The 13,873-nt window shown below is 40.9% G+C and overlaps 1 protein-coding gene across 1 annotated transcript in view; it reads left to right on the top strand.

Moving 5' to 3' along the window:
* unm_hu7910 (un-named hu7910) overlaps positions 1–13,873 on the top strand; it is a 41,193-nt gene that overhangs the window by 13,002 nt on the left and 14,318 nt on the right. The window contains exons 3-19 of the mRNA XM_042331677.1: positions 376–432; positions 530–583; positions 668–724; positions 1,158–1,214; positions 1,301–1,345; positions 1,435–1,488; positions 3,398–3,541; positions 4,054–4,098; positions 6,118–6,162; positions 6,649–6,693; positions 8,082–8,123; positions 8,977–9,021; positions 9,132–9,173; positions 10,836–10,880; positions 12,114–12,158; positions 13,354–13,506; positions 13,625–13,666. Of these exons, the coding sequence (XP_042187611.1) occupies positions 376–432; positions 530–583; positions 668–724; positions 1,158–1,214; positions 1,301–1,345; positions 1,435–1,488; positions 3,398–3,541; positions 4,054–4,098; positions 6,118–6,162; positions 6,649–6,693; positions 8,082–8,123; positions 8,977–9,021; positions 9,132–9,173; positions 10,836–10,880; positions 12,114–12,158; positions 13,354–13,506; positions 13,625–13,666 (1,017 nt within the window). The remainder of the gene's footprint in view (positions 1–375; positions 433–529; positions 584–667; positions 725–1,157; positions 1,215–1,300; positions 1,346–1,434; positions 1,489–3,397; positions 3,542–4,053; positions 4,099–6,117; positions 6,163–6,648; positions 6,694–8,081; positions 8,124–8,976; positions 9,022–9,131; positions 9,174–10,835; positions 10,881–12,113; positions 12,159–13,353; positions 13,507–13,624; positions 13,667–13,873) is intronic.

The raw sequence follows: 13,873 nt of genomic DNA, 5'->3' as shown, positions 1-13,873 counted from the left end.
AAGACGTGAATATCAAATGCAAGGATTATTATTATGATTATCAACATTGGAGGTGCTGCCCTTCGGGTGAATGTTAGACCCGTCTGCCAGTTCAGCTGGACTTTAAAGATCCCATGGTACTATTCGAAAAGAGAAGGGAGTTTCTCCCAGTGACCTCGCCAACTATCCCCAAATCAAATTGTTCACAGACTTCACTGCTGTTTGTGGGACATACTGTGGGCAAGTTAGCTGCTGCTTTCGCCTATAAAATATACAGTCACAACACTTCACAGTAAAATCCTGTGAAGCGCTTTAAGATCTCTCAACAACATGCTGAAGCACTACAGCAAATGCAAGAATGATTATTATAATGGTGATTTTGCTCTGAATCAACAGATGAGGTTGAACATGAAGAGCAAGAAGCTGAGTCTGAAGTAGCTGACATACCTCCAGGTATGTCCTTTGCACAGATCCAAATTTAATCCTGTATTTTTTTTAACATAAACTGTGTTTGTGAGGTTGCTCCTTCACATGGGTGTTTTTTTTGCAGCTGAACCTGAAGAGGTGGAAGAGGAGCCAGTCACTGAACATGCAGAAGCTGCAGGTTAGTGAGCGAGGGAAGACTGCAGCATTTGTTTTGAGTGGACGTTATATGATCAGGCTTAATAAGAGTGTGCATCACTTACAGGGGAATCCAAGGATGAAGTGGAAGAGGAAACACTGCCTGAACCAGCAGAGATCCTAGGTTTGTACTACACAGTGTTCTTGATGCATATTGTACCCAATTGACTTGAGTGACACATGAGTGCTCAGTGGCACAGCGTTGACAGAGTGATAGGATGTGGATTTGTACGTCTTTCTTTCCTTCCTCCACCCTCTGCCTGTCCCACTCGTCCATCCTACGCGAGTAGGTGCTGGGCACAGGCTGCTCTGTTTCTCCACACCAAAAGAAGGGTGAGTTTCACAGGCTACATCTCCAGTCCGATCTAGAGCAACTTATACCAACACCTTCAAAGAGGTGACAAGCTCAGTCACCTTCTCAGCTGGAGAATGCTGCCGTGCACAGAAGACCTAAAGAGGGGAATTTTCTTTGTATATTAATGCAATCTAATAAGAGTCCAAAGGAAGCCAACTGAGCATGGCTCTCAGTTCATCGCTGAGTATCTGTTTACTTTCAGAAGACTCTGAAGAGGAAGTTAGTGAAGTCACTGATCACGATGAAGCTGAGATTGCAGGTACTTTGCCTTGTATTTGCTCTGTATTAGCTGCCAGCTCTGGCCAAAGACCATTAAAATTATAGAAAGATTTTTTTTCCCAGCAGAATCTGAGGTGGAAGAGGATGAAGCTGACAACGAAGGTGATTTAGGTCTGTAGCCCTGTTTCTCAAGTTGTTAACGTAGTGAAAAACTGCACAGCACTGAGTGTGTTAACATACGCCTGTTGTGTCTTTTGTAGATGGAGCTACACTTGAGCCGGAAGAAGTTGTTTCTGAACGAGAAGAATCTCTAGGTCTGTGTGTGTTTATATATTTTTATTATAGTATAATTTGATATTTATAGTATAGTATTTCGCCCACAAAATATAGTGTCAATTCATTTTTTAGTATATTCTGTGAAATGCTTTGAGATGTTTTGAAGACGCGATAAGGCACTATATCAAATGCAAGTATTATTATGTTCAACTGGCTCCAGCCAGTACTGTTAAGCACTTTGGGATGTCCTGCTGACGTGAAAGGTGGTTTAGAAATATAAATTTGTATTGTGTTTTTAAAACTAAAACAGTTACTTGTGTTGGCCTAAAATATAGATGAACGTTTTACCCATCATTTTCAATCTTGAGGACCCTGTGTGTCTGCTTTAATTATGCCAGTAATTAACTCACACCCAGTTTTTACTATAAGCTTTGTTACAAGCTTTTTTCCATGTGCCTCAAAAAAAAGTTCCATTGTGAAAGTGAATACAATACAATTTACATTTATACAGCCGCTTTCACATCAGGAGGATTTTGCAAAGCTCTTTGAGATTCTGGTCTGATATTACAGCTAGTCAAACGTTGATCTTCCCTTTGTAACCTTGGTGTGGTTACCTATCATTACTGATGTTCTCCAACTGTGCCTTGAATGTCAAATAACCTGTAGTCTAAACCCAATTCAGAGTGTTAACTGGAGTCACTCTGGTCAGATGAAGTACAGTACCATCCGGTCTGTAAATGAGGGTGTCACATATTCAGTGTTTACCCGACAGCACAAGTGAGAGGAGGGAAACCACTTTTGTTTGTCATTTACTGTAACAATATATGGTCACCTCTTTGAAGGTGTTGGTCAAACAAGAAATATCGTGGCTAAACTTCTGCTTCAAGTGTACAACTGAAGTATGAACGGATGATAAATCACTGGGTGAGAAATTAACACAGGGACACATTGTGTTTTTTTTGCTACACATTCAACTTGTTGCTATAATAAGGAAAAACAATTCCAGGTAAATTTGCAGCTATACATATAGAATGATGGATACTGAATAATAATAATAATCCTTGCATTTGACACAGAGCCTCATCGAGTCGTTGAGACGTCTGAAACACTGCACATAATATACTGTAACGTGGATTGACTGTGTTTTGTGGGCTAGAAAATAAAAACCTAAATGGGGTAGAGGAGCAAACCGATTTTGGGGTACACATACACAATTCACTAAAAGTAGCGACGCAGGTTAATAAGGCCATAAAAAAAGGTAAACCAGGCATTGGGGTTCATTTCTGGAGGGATAGAAATGAAAACCAGCTAAGTTATAGTAAACTTCTAGAGAACCTTGGTTAGATCACACTTAGAATACTGTGTGCAGTTCTGGTCCCACATTATAGAAGGGATGTCGAGGCACTGGAGAAGATTCAAAAGAGATTCATAAAGATGATCCCAAAACTGAGAGATTATACCTATCAGGAAAGGCTGTACATGCTTGGACTCTTTACTCTTGAAAAGAGGAGGGTAAGGGGTGACCTGATAGTGGTTTTTAAAATTATGAAAGGTTTTGATAGGGTAGACATAGGGAAAACGTTTCCACTTGGTGGGGAGACCCAAATTGGGGGCCAGCAATATAAAATAAGTCACAAATATATCAAATAGGGAAGTTAGAAGAAATTTCTTCACACAGAGTAGTGGGAATGTGGAACATGCTACCACAAGGAGTTGTTGAGGCAGATAGCATAGATGTATTTAAAGGAAAGCTAGATATGTACGTGAGGGAGAAAGGAATAGAAGGTTATGCTTGAAGTCTTAGTTGAGGAAGGGCAGGAGGAGGCTCGTGTGGAGCATAAATACCGACATAGACCAGTTGGGCCAAATGGTTTGTTTCTGTGCTGTTTATTCTGATGTATTCTAAATGTGCCCTTCTCTGTTTTATATTTATTGCTCTCTTTTCAGGGGATTATGAGATTGAAGCGGAATCTCAGACGGAGAAGGATGATTCCGATCAAGTGGAGGAGGAGGAGCAGGACTCTGATCAGGTGGATGCAGACCTCTACAATCAAATGGCACAGGATTTCTTTGATCAAGGAGAGAGTGAAGGTGAAACTCTCATACTAACTTAATTGTAGAAAAGCAGTTTCTGAGCTCCATCATCCATCAACTGTTGGCAGTTATTGTTTAATGAATGTAGTTATTTCATTTAATAATAAGGAAAGGAGTTAATCAGTTCTAAAAGGGAGTTTAGGAGGAATTTCTTCATGCAGCGAGTGGGAATGTGAAACTCACTGCCAGAGGCTGTGATTGAAGCAGAAAGTATTAACATATTTAAGAAGAAACTTGATGCGTACATGAGGGAGAAGGGAATAGTACTGGAGAGAGGATTAGGAAAGGTCAGGTGGGGTATAAACACTGTCACGGACTAGTTGGGCCAAATGACTTATTTCTGAATTGTTCCCCATGCTGCCGCATCTCTAGACCTTCCGTTCGACCATGCCTACGGTCACCTCCCTCCGGCTCAATGTTCACGCTCCGCCACTGTCAAGCGCTCTGGGATGCTTCCCTGTGTGAGGGGCGCTACATAAATCGAAGTTGTTCTATGTAATTTATTTTAGGTGAGAGAGAAGACCAACTACTAGACAAGGACGAGCCATACGAAGGTTTGAGTTTGCTTTAATTGTGAATAGATTTGAGTTGAAGGTTTACGTGGCAAGTAACAGCAGGTGCTGGGCTCTGTCGTACCCTTGTTCAATATATTGAATTCTATGAACAAAGCTTCAGATGAATGCTGAAATGCTATGAATCCACTGCTCAGTTCAATTCAGTGCTTTGGGACGTCCTCCCGACGTGAAAGGCGCTCTCTAAGTGTAATTTTGTTGTTGTTGCTCTACATGGAGTCCTGTAGCTCAGTGGTTAGAGCACTCGCTTTGCAAGCGAGAGACCTGAGTTCAATTCCAGGCAGAGGGCGAAACCTTGGGCAAGTTTCATTACTCCACACGCCTAATAAGAATCCCTCCAAAAACAAAAAAAACAAAAGTAAATTGGTCATTTTCAATCTATGACTGTTTGTGGGACATTGCTGTGCGCAATTGGCTGCCGCGTTCGCCCACAAATATACAGTCAATTCACTTTACAGTGTGTTCTGTGAAGCGCTTTGGCTCCCGATGTGAAAAGCGCTATATCAAATGCAAGGATTATTATTATTATTACATACCCCTTATCAGCAGTGAGATTTGCACAGCTCAATCTGAATCTTTTACTGCCAGTCACACATGAGACACTTGTCTATCACTTTGTTTTCCTCCAGAGATGACTGCCCAGATCATTAATTCCAAATGTAATAAATAATACTTGTATTTGATATACAGTAGTGCTTTTCATGTCAGGAGGCTGTCTTAAAGCACTTCACCCGATGTACTGTAAAGTGTAATAATAGTGTAGTGTAGTGACTATATTTTGTAGGCAAACGCAACTTACCATTTGTGAATAGCAACATTTAGGTGTAGTTTTCAGTGTAAATGTCAGTAGATTTGCGCAGCATCCACAGCACTAGATTGTGAAAGTTATTTTATTTGTTTAAAAACAAGGTCCTCATGTTTCAGCTGAATCAACAGTGATCCTAAAATCCAGATTTGCTCAATTACATGGAAAAGTCACAGTGAATAAAAACTGCAGATGGATATGTGTCAACAGCTTACCTGAAATCTTGTTCTGCAGTAGACTAATATCTGATCATTGCTTTATAGAGTTGTATTGAAGTATTGAGTCCTAGGTAAATTTCACCTTGGCTTTATAGTCAAACCTTAAAAGACATAAAATACACAGTCACCACACTTTTCATAAATCCTGTGAAGCACTTTGAGATGCCCATCCGACGTGAATGCTGCTATATCAAGGCAAGATTATAGGATTAATGTTCAAATTCTTTGGCTATTTGTCTCATCGTCATCTTCGGTTGTTGGTGCCGTTCAGCTGCTGTCACTGACTTTATTCGTCTTTCTGTAAAGATGTTTCTTTCATGCGCAAAGGCACTTATATAAACATACACTGCCATTTACTTCTGCATTCATCTGATGGGCTTGCTGTATCATGGTGTTTGCAATCTAATCAAAAACAGCCACAAATATCTCAAGTAAAGGGATGATTTAATAAGAAAGCTTGGAATAAACGTAAGTCAATACGCCTGCCAAGCTCATTCATTACACAGAACACGTACAGTCTGCTGTGTCGTATGCTCTGCCCAACAACTTTAATCTCCTGAGGAAGAAGTTTGCCTTTCCCAAAGGGAAATTGAGCACAAAGCACACAGCATTATAATATGGCTTCAATCCTTTGTACATTGCTGACTGGTTGTTTTCCTTGGCCCCAGCAGTTCGGGAGCTAGGGTGTTTCTTAAAGGTTCAGGGAAAGTGTGACATGGGTTTTTAGGAAGTTTTTAAATAAAAGTTTAATTGTAGATACTCTCGTTCGCAGATAAAAATAGATGTCCTCCTGACATGAAAAGCGCTGTATGCATGTAAATTTGTCTTGTATTGTTTAACTTTAAATCCTTCATTTGCCAACAATCTGAGTATGTAGTGCATCTATTTACGATTTCCATCTAAATATTCCAATGAAGTTACAGAAAGACTTTAAGGATTGTAATCCACTAATAAATGGTGTTGGTCTTTTATCTGCAGGTGAAACTGAAGAGGAGGTGGTTGTCAGTGACAAATACATTGAAGGTATGTTCTGACATTCAGATGCATCCTGATACATCGCGCTTGTCTGGGGCAGGCATCTCGCACTCTGATTGTAATGGAGCATGAAAAAAGATGTCTGAATTGTGGGTCATAAGGCCACCTCCATGATATCACCAACGCTTCCTGAACATAGAAAGTCATGAAATGGAGAAAATGATTAACATTTTATGGAGCTTTTAAATGTGTTGGATGCCTCAAACTGAAAGCAGTTGTGCTGTTTCAGGCAGTAATTTGCAAATGACTGTAATAGAAAGCAATTGCAAAATGCAAAATATAAACTAGTTCCTGGGACATTGGGGAGTGGGTATGGAGGGATTTCTGTGATGTGAGTTCTGATATATGCATCCTTGTATCCTGCTACTCAGTGTACAAAGCCCTGGGCATGGGCCGGATGTATATTTTGCCATAAAATATCTAATCAATCCCTCATATTTGGTTAACTTTAAAATAAATCTTATTTTACTTTAGAATATGAAGCTCCAGTGTCTGAGGATGCAACAGAAGAATATTATGGTAGGAATGTGTTTCCGTAAAGTGTAAAAAGGGTGACTGTCAATCTGAAAATTCCTGTAAAGGTACTTTTACATTGCAAATGTAGTGAGAGATCTGGGTTCAATTCTAGGCAGGGCGAAACCTTGGACAAGTTTCCTTACTCCACACGTCTGATAATAATCCTTAAAAGTAATAAATTGGTCACTTCAATCCACGACTGCTTGTGGGACACTGCTGTGCGCAATTGGCTGCTGCGTTTCGCCCACAAATATACAGTCAATTCATTTTACAGTTTATTCAGTGAAGCGCTTTGAGACGTCGAGAAGACATGAAAAAACGCCATATCAAATGCAAGGAAATGCATATGCAAGGATTATTATTATGATTGACAGACAAAAACTAACTTCAAATAGGCACGTGCCACCTGGTGGTTACATGAGACATTGCAGGCCTGATTTTTTTTTGCAATAAGTTTAATCCATAATTATTTGAATGGCAACAGAATGATATGTTTTATAAAATTATGAAATAAAATGTTAGTCTTTTCTCAGAGCAGTCAGGAGGGCAGGATTCTCTAGGTTAATGCAGCTTTTCTGGCACTCTGGCTGAGTTGAAGCATTCTGGCCAATTGGGTCAACTTTGTGTGTTCAAGTCACATGTCAGAACTTGCACAATCTAGGCTGACTCTCCAATGTAGTGCTGCGGGTGCTTTGTATTGTAGGAGATGCTGGATGAGATATTGAACCAAGGTCCTGTCTGCCTGTTAAAGATTCCATGGCACTATTCCAAAATAAAAGGAATTTTTTCCCGATGTGCTGGCCAACAATCCTCCAGATAAAATTGATCATAGCTATTTGTTGTGCACAAATTAGCTGTTGCGTTTGCCTGCAAATTACTACAACAACAACAACAACAAGATTCCATTTATAGAGCGACTTTCACGTCGGGAGGACGTCCCATACTCACTATACTTCACAGTAAAATCCTCTGAAGCGCTTTGAAATGTCTTGATGACAAGATAAGGCGCTATATCAAATGCAACAATTGTATTTGTGGTGTGTCACCAAGTAGGACATGGATGTGGGCTTCCTAAAAGAGGATTGTGCTGATATAAACGAGCTTCTTTGGGGTACAATAGGGATAGAGGAAGGGTGACGTCTGAATTAGTAAAAATAGATTTGTCCACCTTAGATCAATACTGACACAAGAACAGAATACCTGACCTTTATATATTTATATACATTTATAGATATTGCCTCCCTGATCTGTATGATTCAGTAGTGCAAAATGTGATGTATGTAGCCACTGAGTATTTGACAGACTTGCACTTTTACATTTGATATTTAAATGATTTATTTATTAATACCAGCCACTTGCTGCATTTTAACTGCTTTATTTTTTTCCTTCAGCTGAAGAGCCTGACTATGTTCCAGGGAATGAAGATGTACAAGGTTTGCTTGCTCTGTTAAGCTGTTGACGCAGCAATTGCCTCATCAGTAGTCTGTATGAAGCCTGGCTGTCAATTTCCCCAGTTCCCTATTCAGATTGCAGTCTGAGGTCTACCTTGCACTGAAGCCACATGTCAAGTGAAGCATATTTCTACCCCCCCACCCCACCCCCCTTCCCCAAGTCCATAAGCATTTGATTGTGTTGCCTCTGGCCTCCTGTTCATCCCTCGTATCCTCCGCAGCACCATTGGTGGCCGTGCCTTCAGCCACTACACCCCAAAGCTCTGGAACTCTTTCACTCAATCCTTCTGCCTTGCCCCCTTCCTCCCCACTTTCAAATCCTGCCTAAAGACCTTCCTTTTCGATTGTACATACCCCCTGCCTCTGCCACTATCAAGCGCTCCAGGACACTACCCCGCTTGAAGGCTGCTATATAAATGCAAGTTGTGTGTGTTACAAAACAAAAGCCATTACAGGCAACGGTTACTTGTGAAGCATTTTGAGATGTTTCAATGTGATAATGCACAACACAAATGGAAGTTCCCTTATCTCTAAATTGTATTTTCATTGTAAGTTAAATATTGTTTTATTTTTCTGGATCAATGAGGTTTGATATTCTTAAGTTGGAGTGGATTTGGAGAGCAGACAGTTGTTAATTTACCAATCTTACCTGCACTAAATTTAGTTTTGTTTGCTACTTCCAATGTCCCTGCAGTGAGCCTGTTTCCATCCTAACTCACCCTAACAAGCCACAATAAGATGATATCACTCTGTACATTTTGTACACTTGTCGAGAGTTGGTTTGCAGCGTACACAGTGTGCTTTGTGACTCTGTTTTACTGCATTGTTTTGACAGAAGCCTTACCTGTTCCTGAAAAAACAGACAAAGATAGCCAGAGGGGTTTGTATTGTGCTAACATTTCATAACTATCTTTTAATTCTAACATTGCCTACCGAATGTGGCTGAGGGCAAACATAACTAATGCATGTCAATTTTATTACTTATAACAGCCTATGGATCTCAAAGCTTAGATCTGGAATCTGAAATCCAAGGTTTGTCTGACTTGGTTGTCTTTGGTCCTGATCACTGACGCATTGCATTTATTGTGTGCTGACTGTGTTCATTCATCATGTCTGGTGGTATGGTGGTAATGAGTTTTAGGCCATGAATAAAAGAATATTTTGTTCATTTGACAAACCCAGTTGCAGCAGGGAAAAACAGGCAGACAACTTAAAAGGATTTGAACACCCCCATCCACTGTGACACCTTGCTTCCTGAAATGATGTCCCTAATAGTTGTGCAGAAAATGTATTGAACTTCTGAACCATGTAGCTTGATGTTGCTTCACTACTGGTAATTGCAGCATAGTTTAGAGTCAATGTGCTTCATGCTGCTTCTAGATGTCTTTGTCAAGAAATTTTCCCTGTATATGAATATTGTATAAGTTAGTAAGGCAGAGGCAGGTTGGGCAGTCTTAGTACACTGTGTTTTCACCTCAGGGGCTGAGGTTCGTATTGGGCCCATATCGGTTAAAAGACTGATGGATTGAAAGCCTTGTTTAGCTACTGGATGTAGTGATACCACCTCAGGCCAGGACACACTGCACAAAACTTCCCCATAAGGTGATAATAATTGGCTGTATGTGTTGTTTGAAAATGTTTCTGCTTGTCAAGTTAGGGGCTGCTCTTCTATTTGGGGCAGTGTGTGGGAGCTTGTGCTATAATAGAACAGGCACATTTTCATCCTAACACGGAATGTATCAGTGTATTTAGGAGAAAACTGATGCATACTTGAAAGAAAGCAAATAAAGGAGTACAGCTGAGGGAAATAGGAGGCGTGGGGCCCCTATAGAATATAAACACTGGCATGGACTAGCTGTACTGAACAGCCTTTTTCCATGCCATATCTCTCTATGAAATTGTAAGAATACTACTAATAAGGAAAAGTTCCATTCTGCAATGCTCAGTACTAAGCAAAAAAAAACTAAAAAAAAAAACTTCATTCTGCTGTTTTCCCCAGAGCTGCAATTGAGTCTTGTTCATTTCTGGCTGGCACTGATTCTAACCTGCACCTCGGGGGGTTGAGCAGGGTCTGTGGTCACTTGACACAGTGTCTGAATGCTTGCATTGCTTGTTTGTATTATGTTGCTTCTTAATGCAGCCTGTATGTACTACATACCTCAGATCTTTTATCTGCACCAGGCTCCGTGACCCTATCACCCCCAACCTCGCCCAACTCCACTGGCTTCCCATCACACAGAGGATACGTTTCAAGATCCTGGTCCTCACCGTCAAAGTCCTCCATGGTCGTACTCCCCCTACCTCTTCGACCTCCTAACCCCCTACCATCCTGCTCGTTCCCTCCGCTCAGCAGGCTCAGGCCTTCTTCACATCCCCCGACTCACTCACCCCACTATTGACAGGCAGGCTTTCTGCCACTCTGCCCCCACCCTCTGGATTTCCATCCCGCCTCGCTCCCTCCCTTGCCACCTTCAAGACCCATCTCAAGATCCTCCTCTTCGATTGTGCATTCAATCACCCTTCTTTCCCCCCCTCCACCCTAACCTAATCCCGATCCCCGGCTAGGGTCTGAAACACTGACTCATGTTTGTCTCTTTCTTCCTAACATCTGTTTGTGTAAGTGCATCTGCTTTTATCAACTGAGGTATGTTCCCCGAGCTTGGTGCTTCTCAGAAACATGTTTGTGTCTTGCAGCTGCAGTGCCTCTTCCAGAGCCAGTAGAAGAGGTGACAAAGGAAGGTGTGCATCTCTGATTTTTATCTGTGTGTGAGATCAATCTTGCTTCTTTCTTTCTGTATATTGCTGACATATTCAGTGATTTGCTTGAATAAGGGTAATACAGCAACGACAGAAGGTGTGCATGATATGCATGTGGTGGCCTCATTGCTTGTGATGCTGATGTCAAGTTGTGCTCAAGAGTTCTAAGAACATAAAGATGCATAAGCCATTTAGCTGAGCACCTCCTTTCCACCCACACATTCATAGAAACTGTGGGCTTGCCAGTACAAAGCACTGACTAATGCCACGTGTAATAAACTGCAATAAGCTGAAACTCCAGTGCTTGGGGTGTGCTGCATTGTCAGTGGTGCCATCATTCTGATAAGACATTAAACTGAGGTCCCGTCTGCCTGTTCAGGTGGATGTTGAAGATCCCATGGTACTATTCGGAAAGAGAAGAAAGTTTCTTCTGGTATTCTGGCCAGCAATCCCCCACTTNAAAAAAAAAGGTCACTTTATGGCTATTTGTGGGACATTGATATGTGCAAATTGGCTGCTGTGTTTGCCCACAAAATAAACTACACATTCGCTACACTTTACACTAAATCTATGAAGCCCTTTGAGATGTCTTGATGACATGATAAAGCACTGTATCAAATGCGATGGATTATTATTGTCTTTATTACTTCGGGCATAAAGTAATAGTAATAGTCAGCACCACCGTGTTTGTTCGAGATTACCTTTCAGTGGGGGGCGAAAACAAATTCAGGCGGCACTGTGAGAATGTTAGCTCCTCTGATCTCCGCGGGAATATGCAGCTTAACATTCCAAATCAGGAGAGCTCGGGTTCCATCCCTGGTTTCCGCCTCACATTCTTCAAAGAGAGAGGGTTAACTTAGCAAAGTATCCAGTTCCTCAACAATCATGCAACCTCTGTTGGAAGCGATGTGGAGGCCAGGTTCAGCTGCAGTGTTCCCTGGACAGCGACTTGATACCCATGGAAGAAATCCAAAGGGGAGAGATATTGGTGGAGGCAAAATGAATCTTAGAGCTGCAACAGTTAATCAATATGTGATGGTGCTTTTCCTGTAGTCGCACAGGAAGCTGAAAGGCCTTTTGTTAAACTGATATGACTTAGTTGTTTATTATCTGAAATCAATCTGGGGAAAGGCGAAGTACATCACTGACATTCGAAAAAGAGTTGTCAAGAACCAGTCAGTGTGTTTAGTAACATGACTCTTCATTTCCTCACAGAGAGAGACGCTCCCAAGACCACTGAGGAGCATCCGGCAGAGGAAGGTATTGGTTTTAATTTCAGCTTCAGGAGAAAGAAGCAATGATTGTTCCATGTGCCTTTTCCTGAATCTAATGAATAATAATCCTTGCATTCGATACAATGCCTTTCATAGGAGGATGTCTCTAAAAGTGCTACACAAGTTTCGCCCACAAAATATACAGTCAATTCACTTAACAGTATTTTCTATGAAGCGCTTTAAATGTCTCAACGACGTGATAAGGCGCTATATCAAATGCAAGGATTATTATTACAAAATTTTACTGTAAAACTATTTTGTAGGTGAAATATCTTCATGTGCTGATCAAGGGTATTTAATTGTGTCCACGTAAAGTCAGTCACACTTGATATGGTCAACGATTCCAGGGAAGTTTACCTGTTGGGGAAATGTATATAAGTAGTGAAATAACGACATTCATAGTTAGCTATTTTTGGAACTCGTTCTGTTTAGATCTTTCCATTTGAAAAATGTTAATAGTGTAGCTAGTAAATTAGTAATGGTGCATGTAGTGGATTTTCATTCAAACTTTTGGTTGAATGTCAGCATCAACTACTATTAAGAGTTTGCCTCTCTTTCACTGTGTTTTCATGCTTCTCACTGAAGTATGCAAACCTCCCCTGAGTAGGAATTGATAGGAAGAGCTGTTCTACCCATCAAGTTTACATGAATAGAAGTGGGATTGACTGCTAAATTGGGTCTACTCCTGTAAATATGCCCCTAACCTTAAAGGTCCCATAACACTATTCTCAAAGAGATGGGAGTTCCTCTCATTATCCAGGCCAATCCCCAGATAAAATTAATCAATTCAGTTTATGGCTATTTCGGGGACATTGCTGTGCGCAAATTGGTCTACAAAATACAGTTTATTTAAAATCCTGTGAAATGCTTAGACATCTCAATGATAGGATAAGTTGCCATATCAAATTCAAGATTATTGTTAACTTCTGGATCTCTGCCCCTTCATCTTGCACCCCTCTCTCTATCTGTCTTTAAATACTGCCTAAAATTCTACCTGTTTCTCTGTGTTTACGGCCTGTAGTTTTACAGATCCAAAATGCCAAGGAGATCAGAGCTTAAAATGGGGGTTAGTTTTTGCCACTTTGTGTCAGAATGCCGCTGAGGGTGTAACCAGGGAAAGCTCATTAGCGGGATTGAGCCTGCGCAGCCTGAATTTGTGTCCCAATATTTTCTTTACCCAGTTACTGCGGAAGAACACAGTGAAGAGCATGTGTACCATGCAGAAGAGCTCACAGATGAGGAAGAACATATGGATGTTGTGGAAGTGCACACGCATGTGGAAGAGCACACAGAAGGCAATGAACCCACAGAGCCTGACCATTCTGAAGATACAGGTCAGTCAGAATTGTAGTTGCTGCAAGTTTTATTTCATTAAATGAAAAATACTCATTGGTTCGTACTTTTTGTATACACGTATATTAAAAAAAACACAATCGCTCTCCCTTTTTTTAGGTGAAGTAGAAGAGACAATGACAAGAGACGAAACTGAGCCAGGTAAATCTCCCTCCTGTGTTTGTGCTGATCTAAAACTAGCTGGTATTGACTGATGTTAATGCGTAGCAGATTGACATTTAATGTGGGCAAATGGTGAACAATGATATTAGGGAAGGAGAGTAAATAGTGAGAATCCAATCTCAATCTTCAGGGTACAGCACAGGAGAGATATTTTGGAAGTCCTCACGGAGAGTTCACTGAAATTAC

The sequence above is a fragment of the Callorhinchus milii genome, unplaced genomic scaffold (genome assembly GCF_018977255.1).
Source record: "Callorhinchus milii isolate IMCB2004 unplaced genomic scaffold, IMCB_Cmil_1.0 Scaffold2, whole genome shotgun sequence".
Classification (NCBI taxonomy): domain Eukaryota; kingdom Metazoa; phylum Chordata; class Chondrichthyes; order Chimaeriformes; family Callorhinchidae; genus Callorhinchus; species Callorhinchus milii.
The sequence above is the reverse complement of the archived record's forward strand: the minus strand, read 5'-3'. Positions and strand labels throughout refer to the sequence as shown.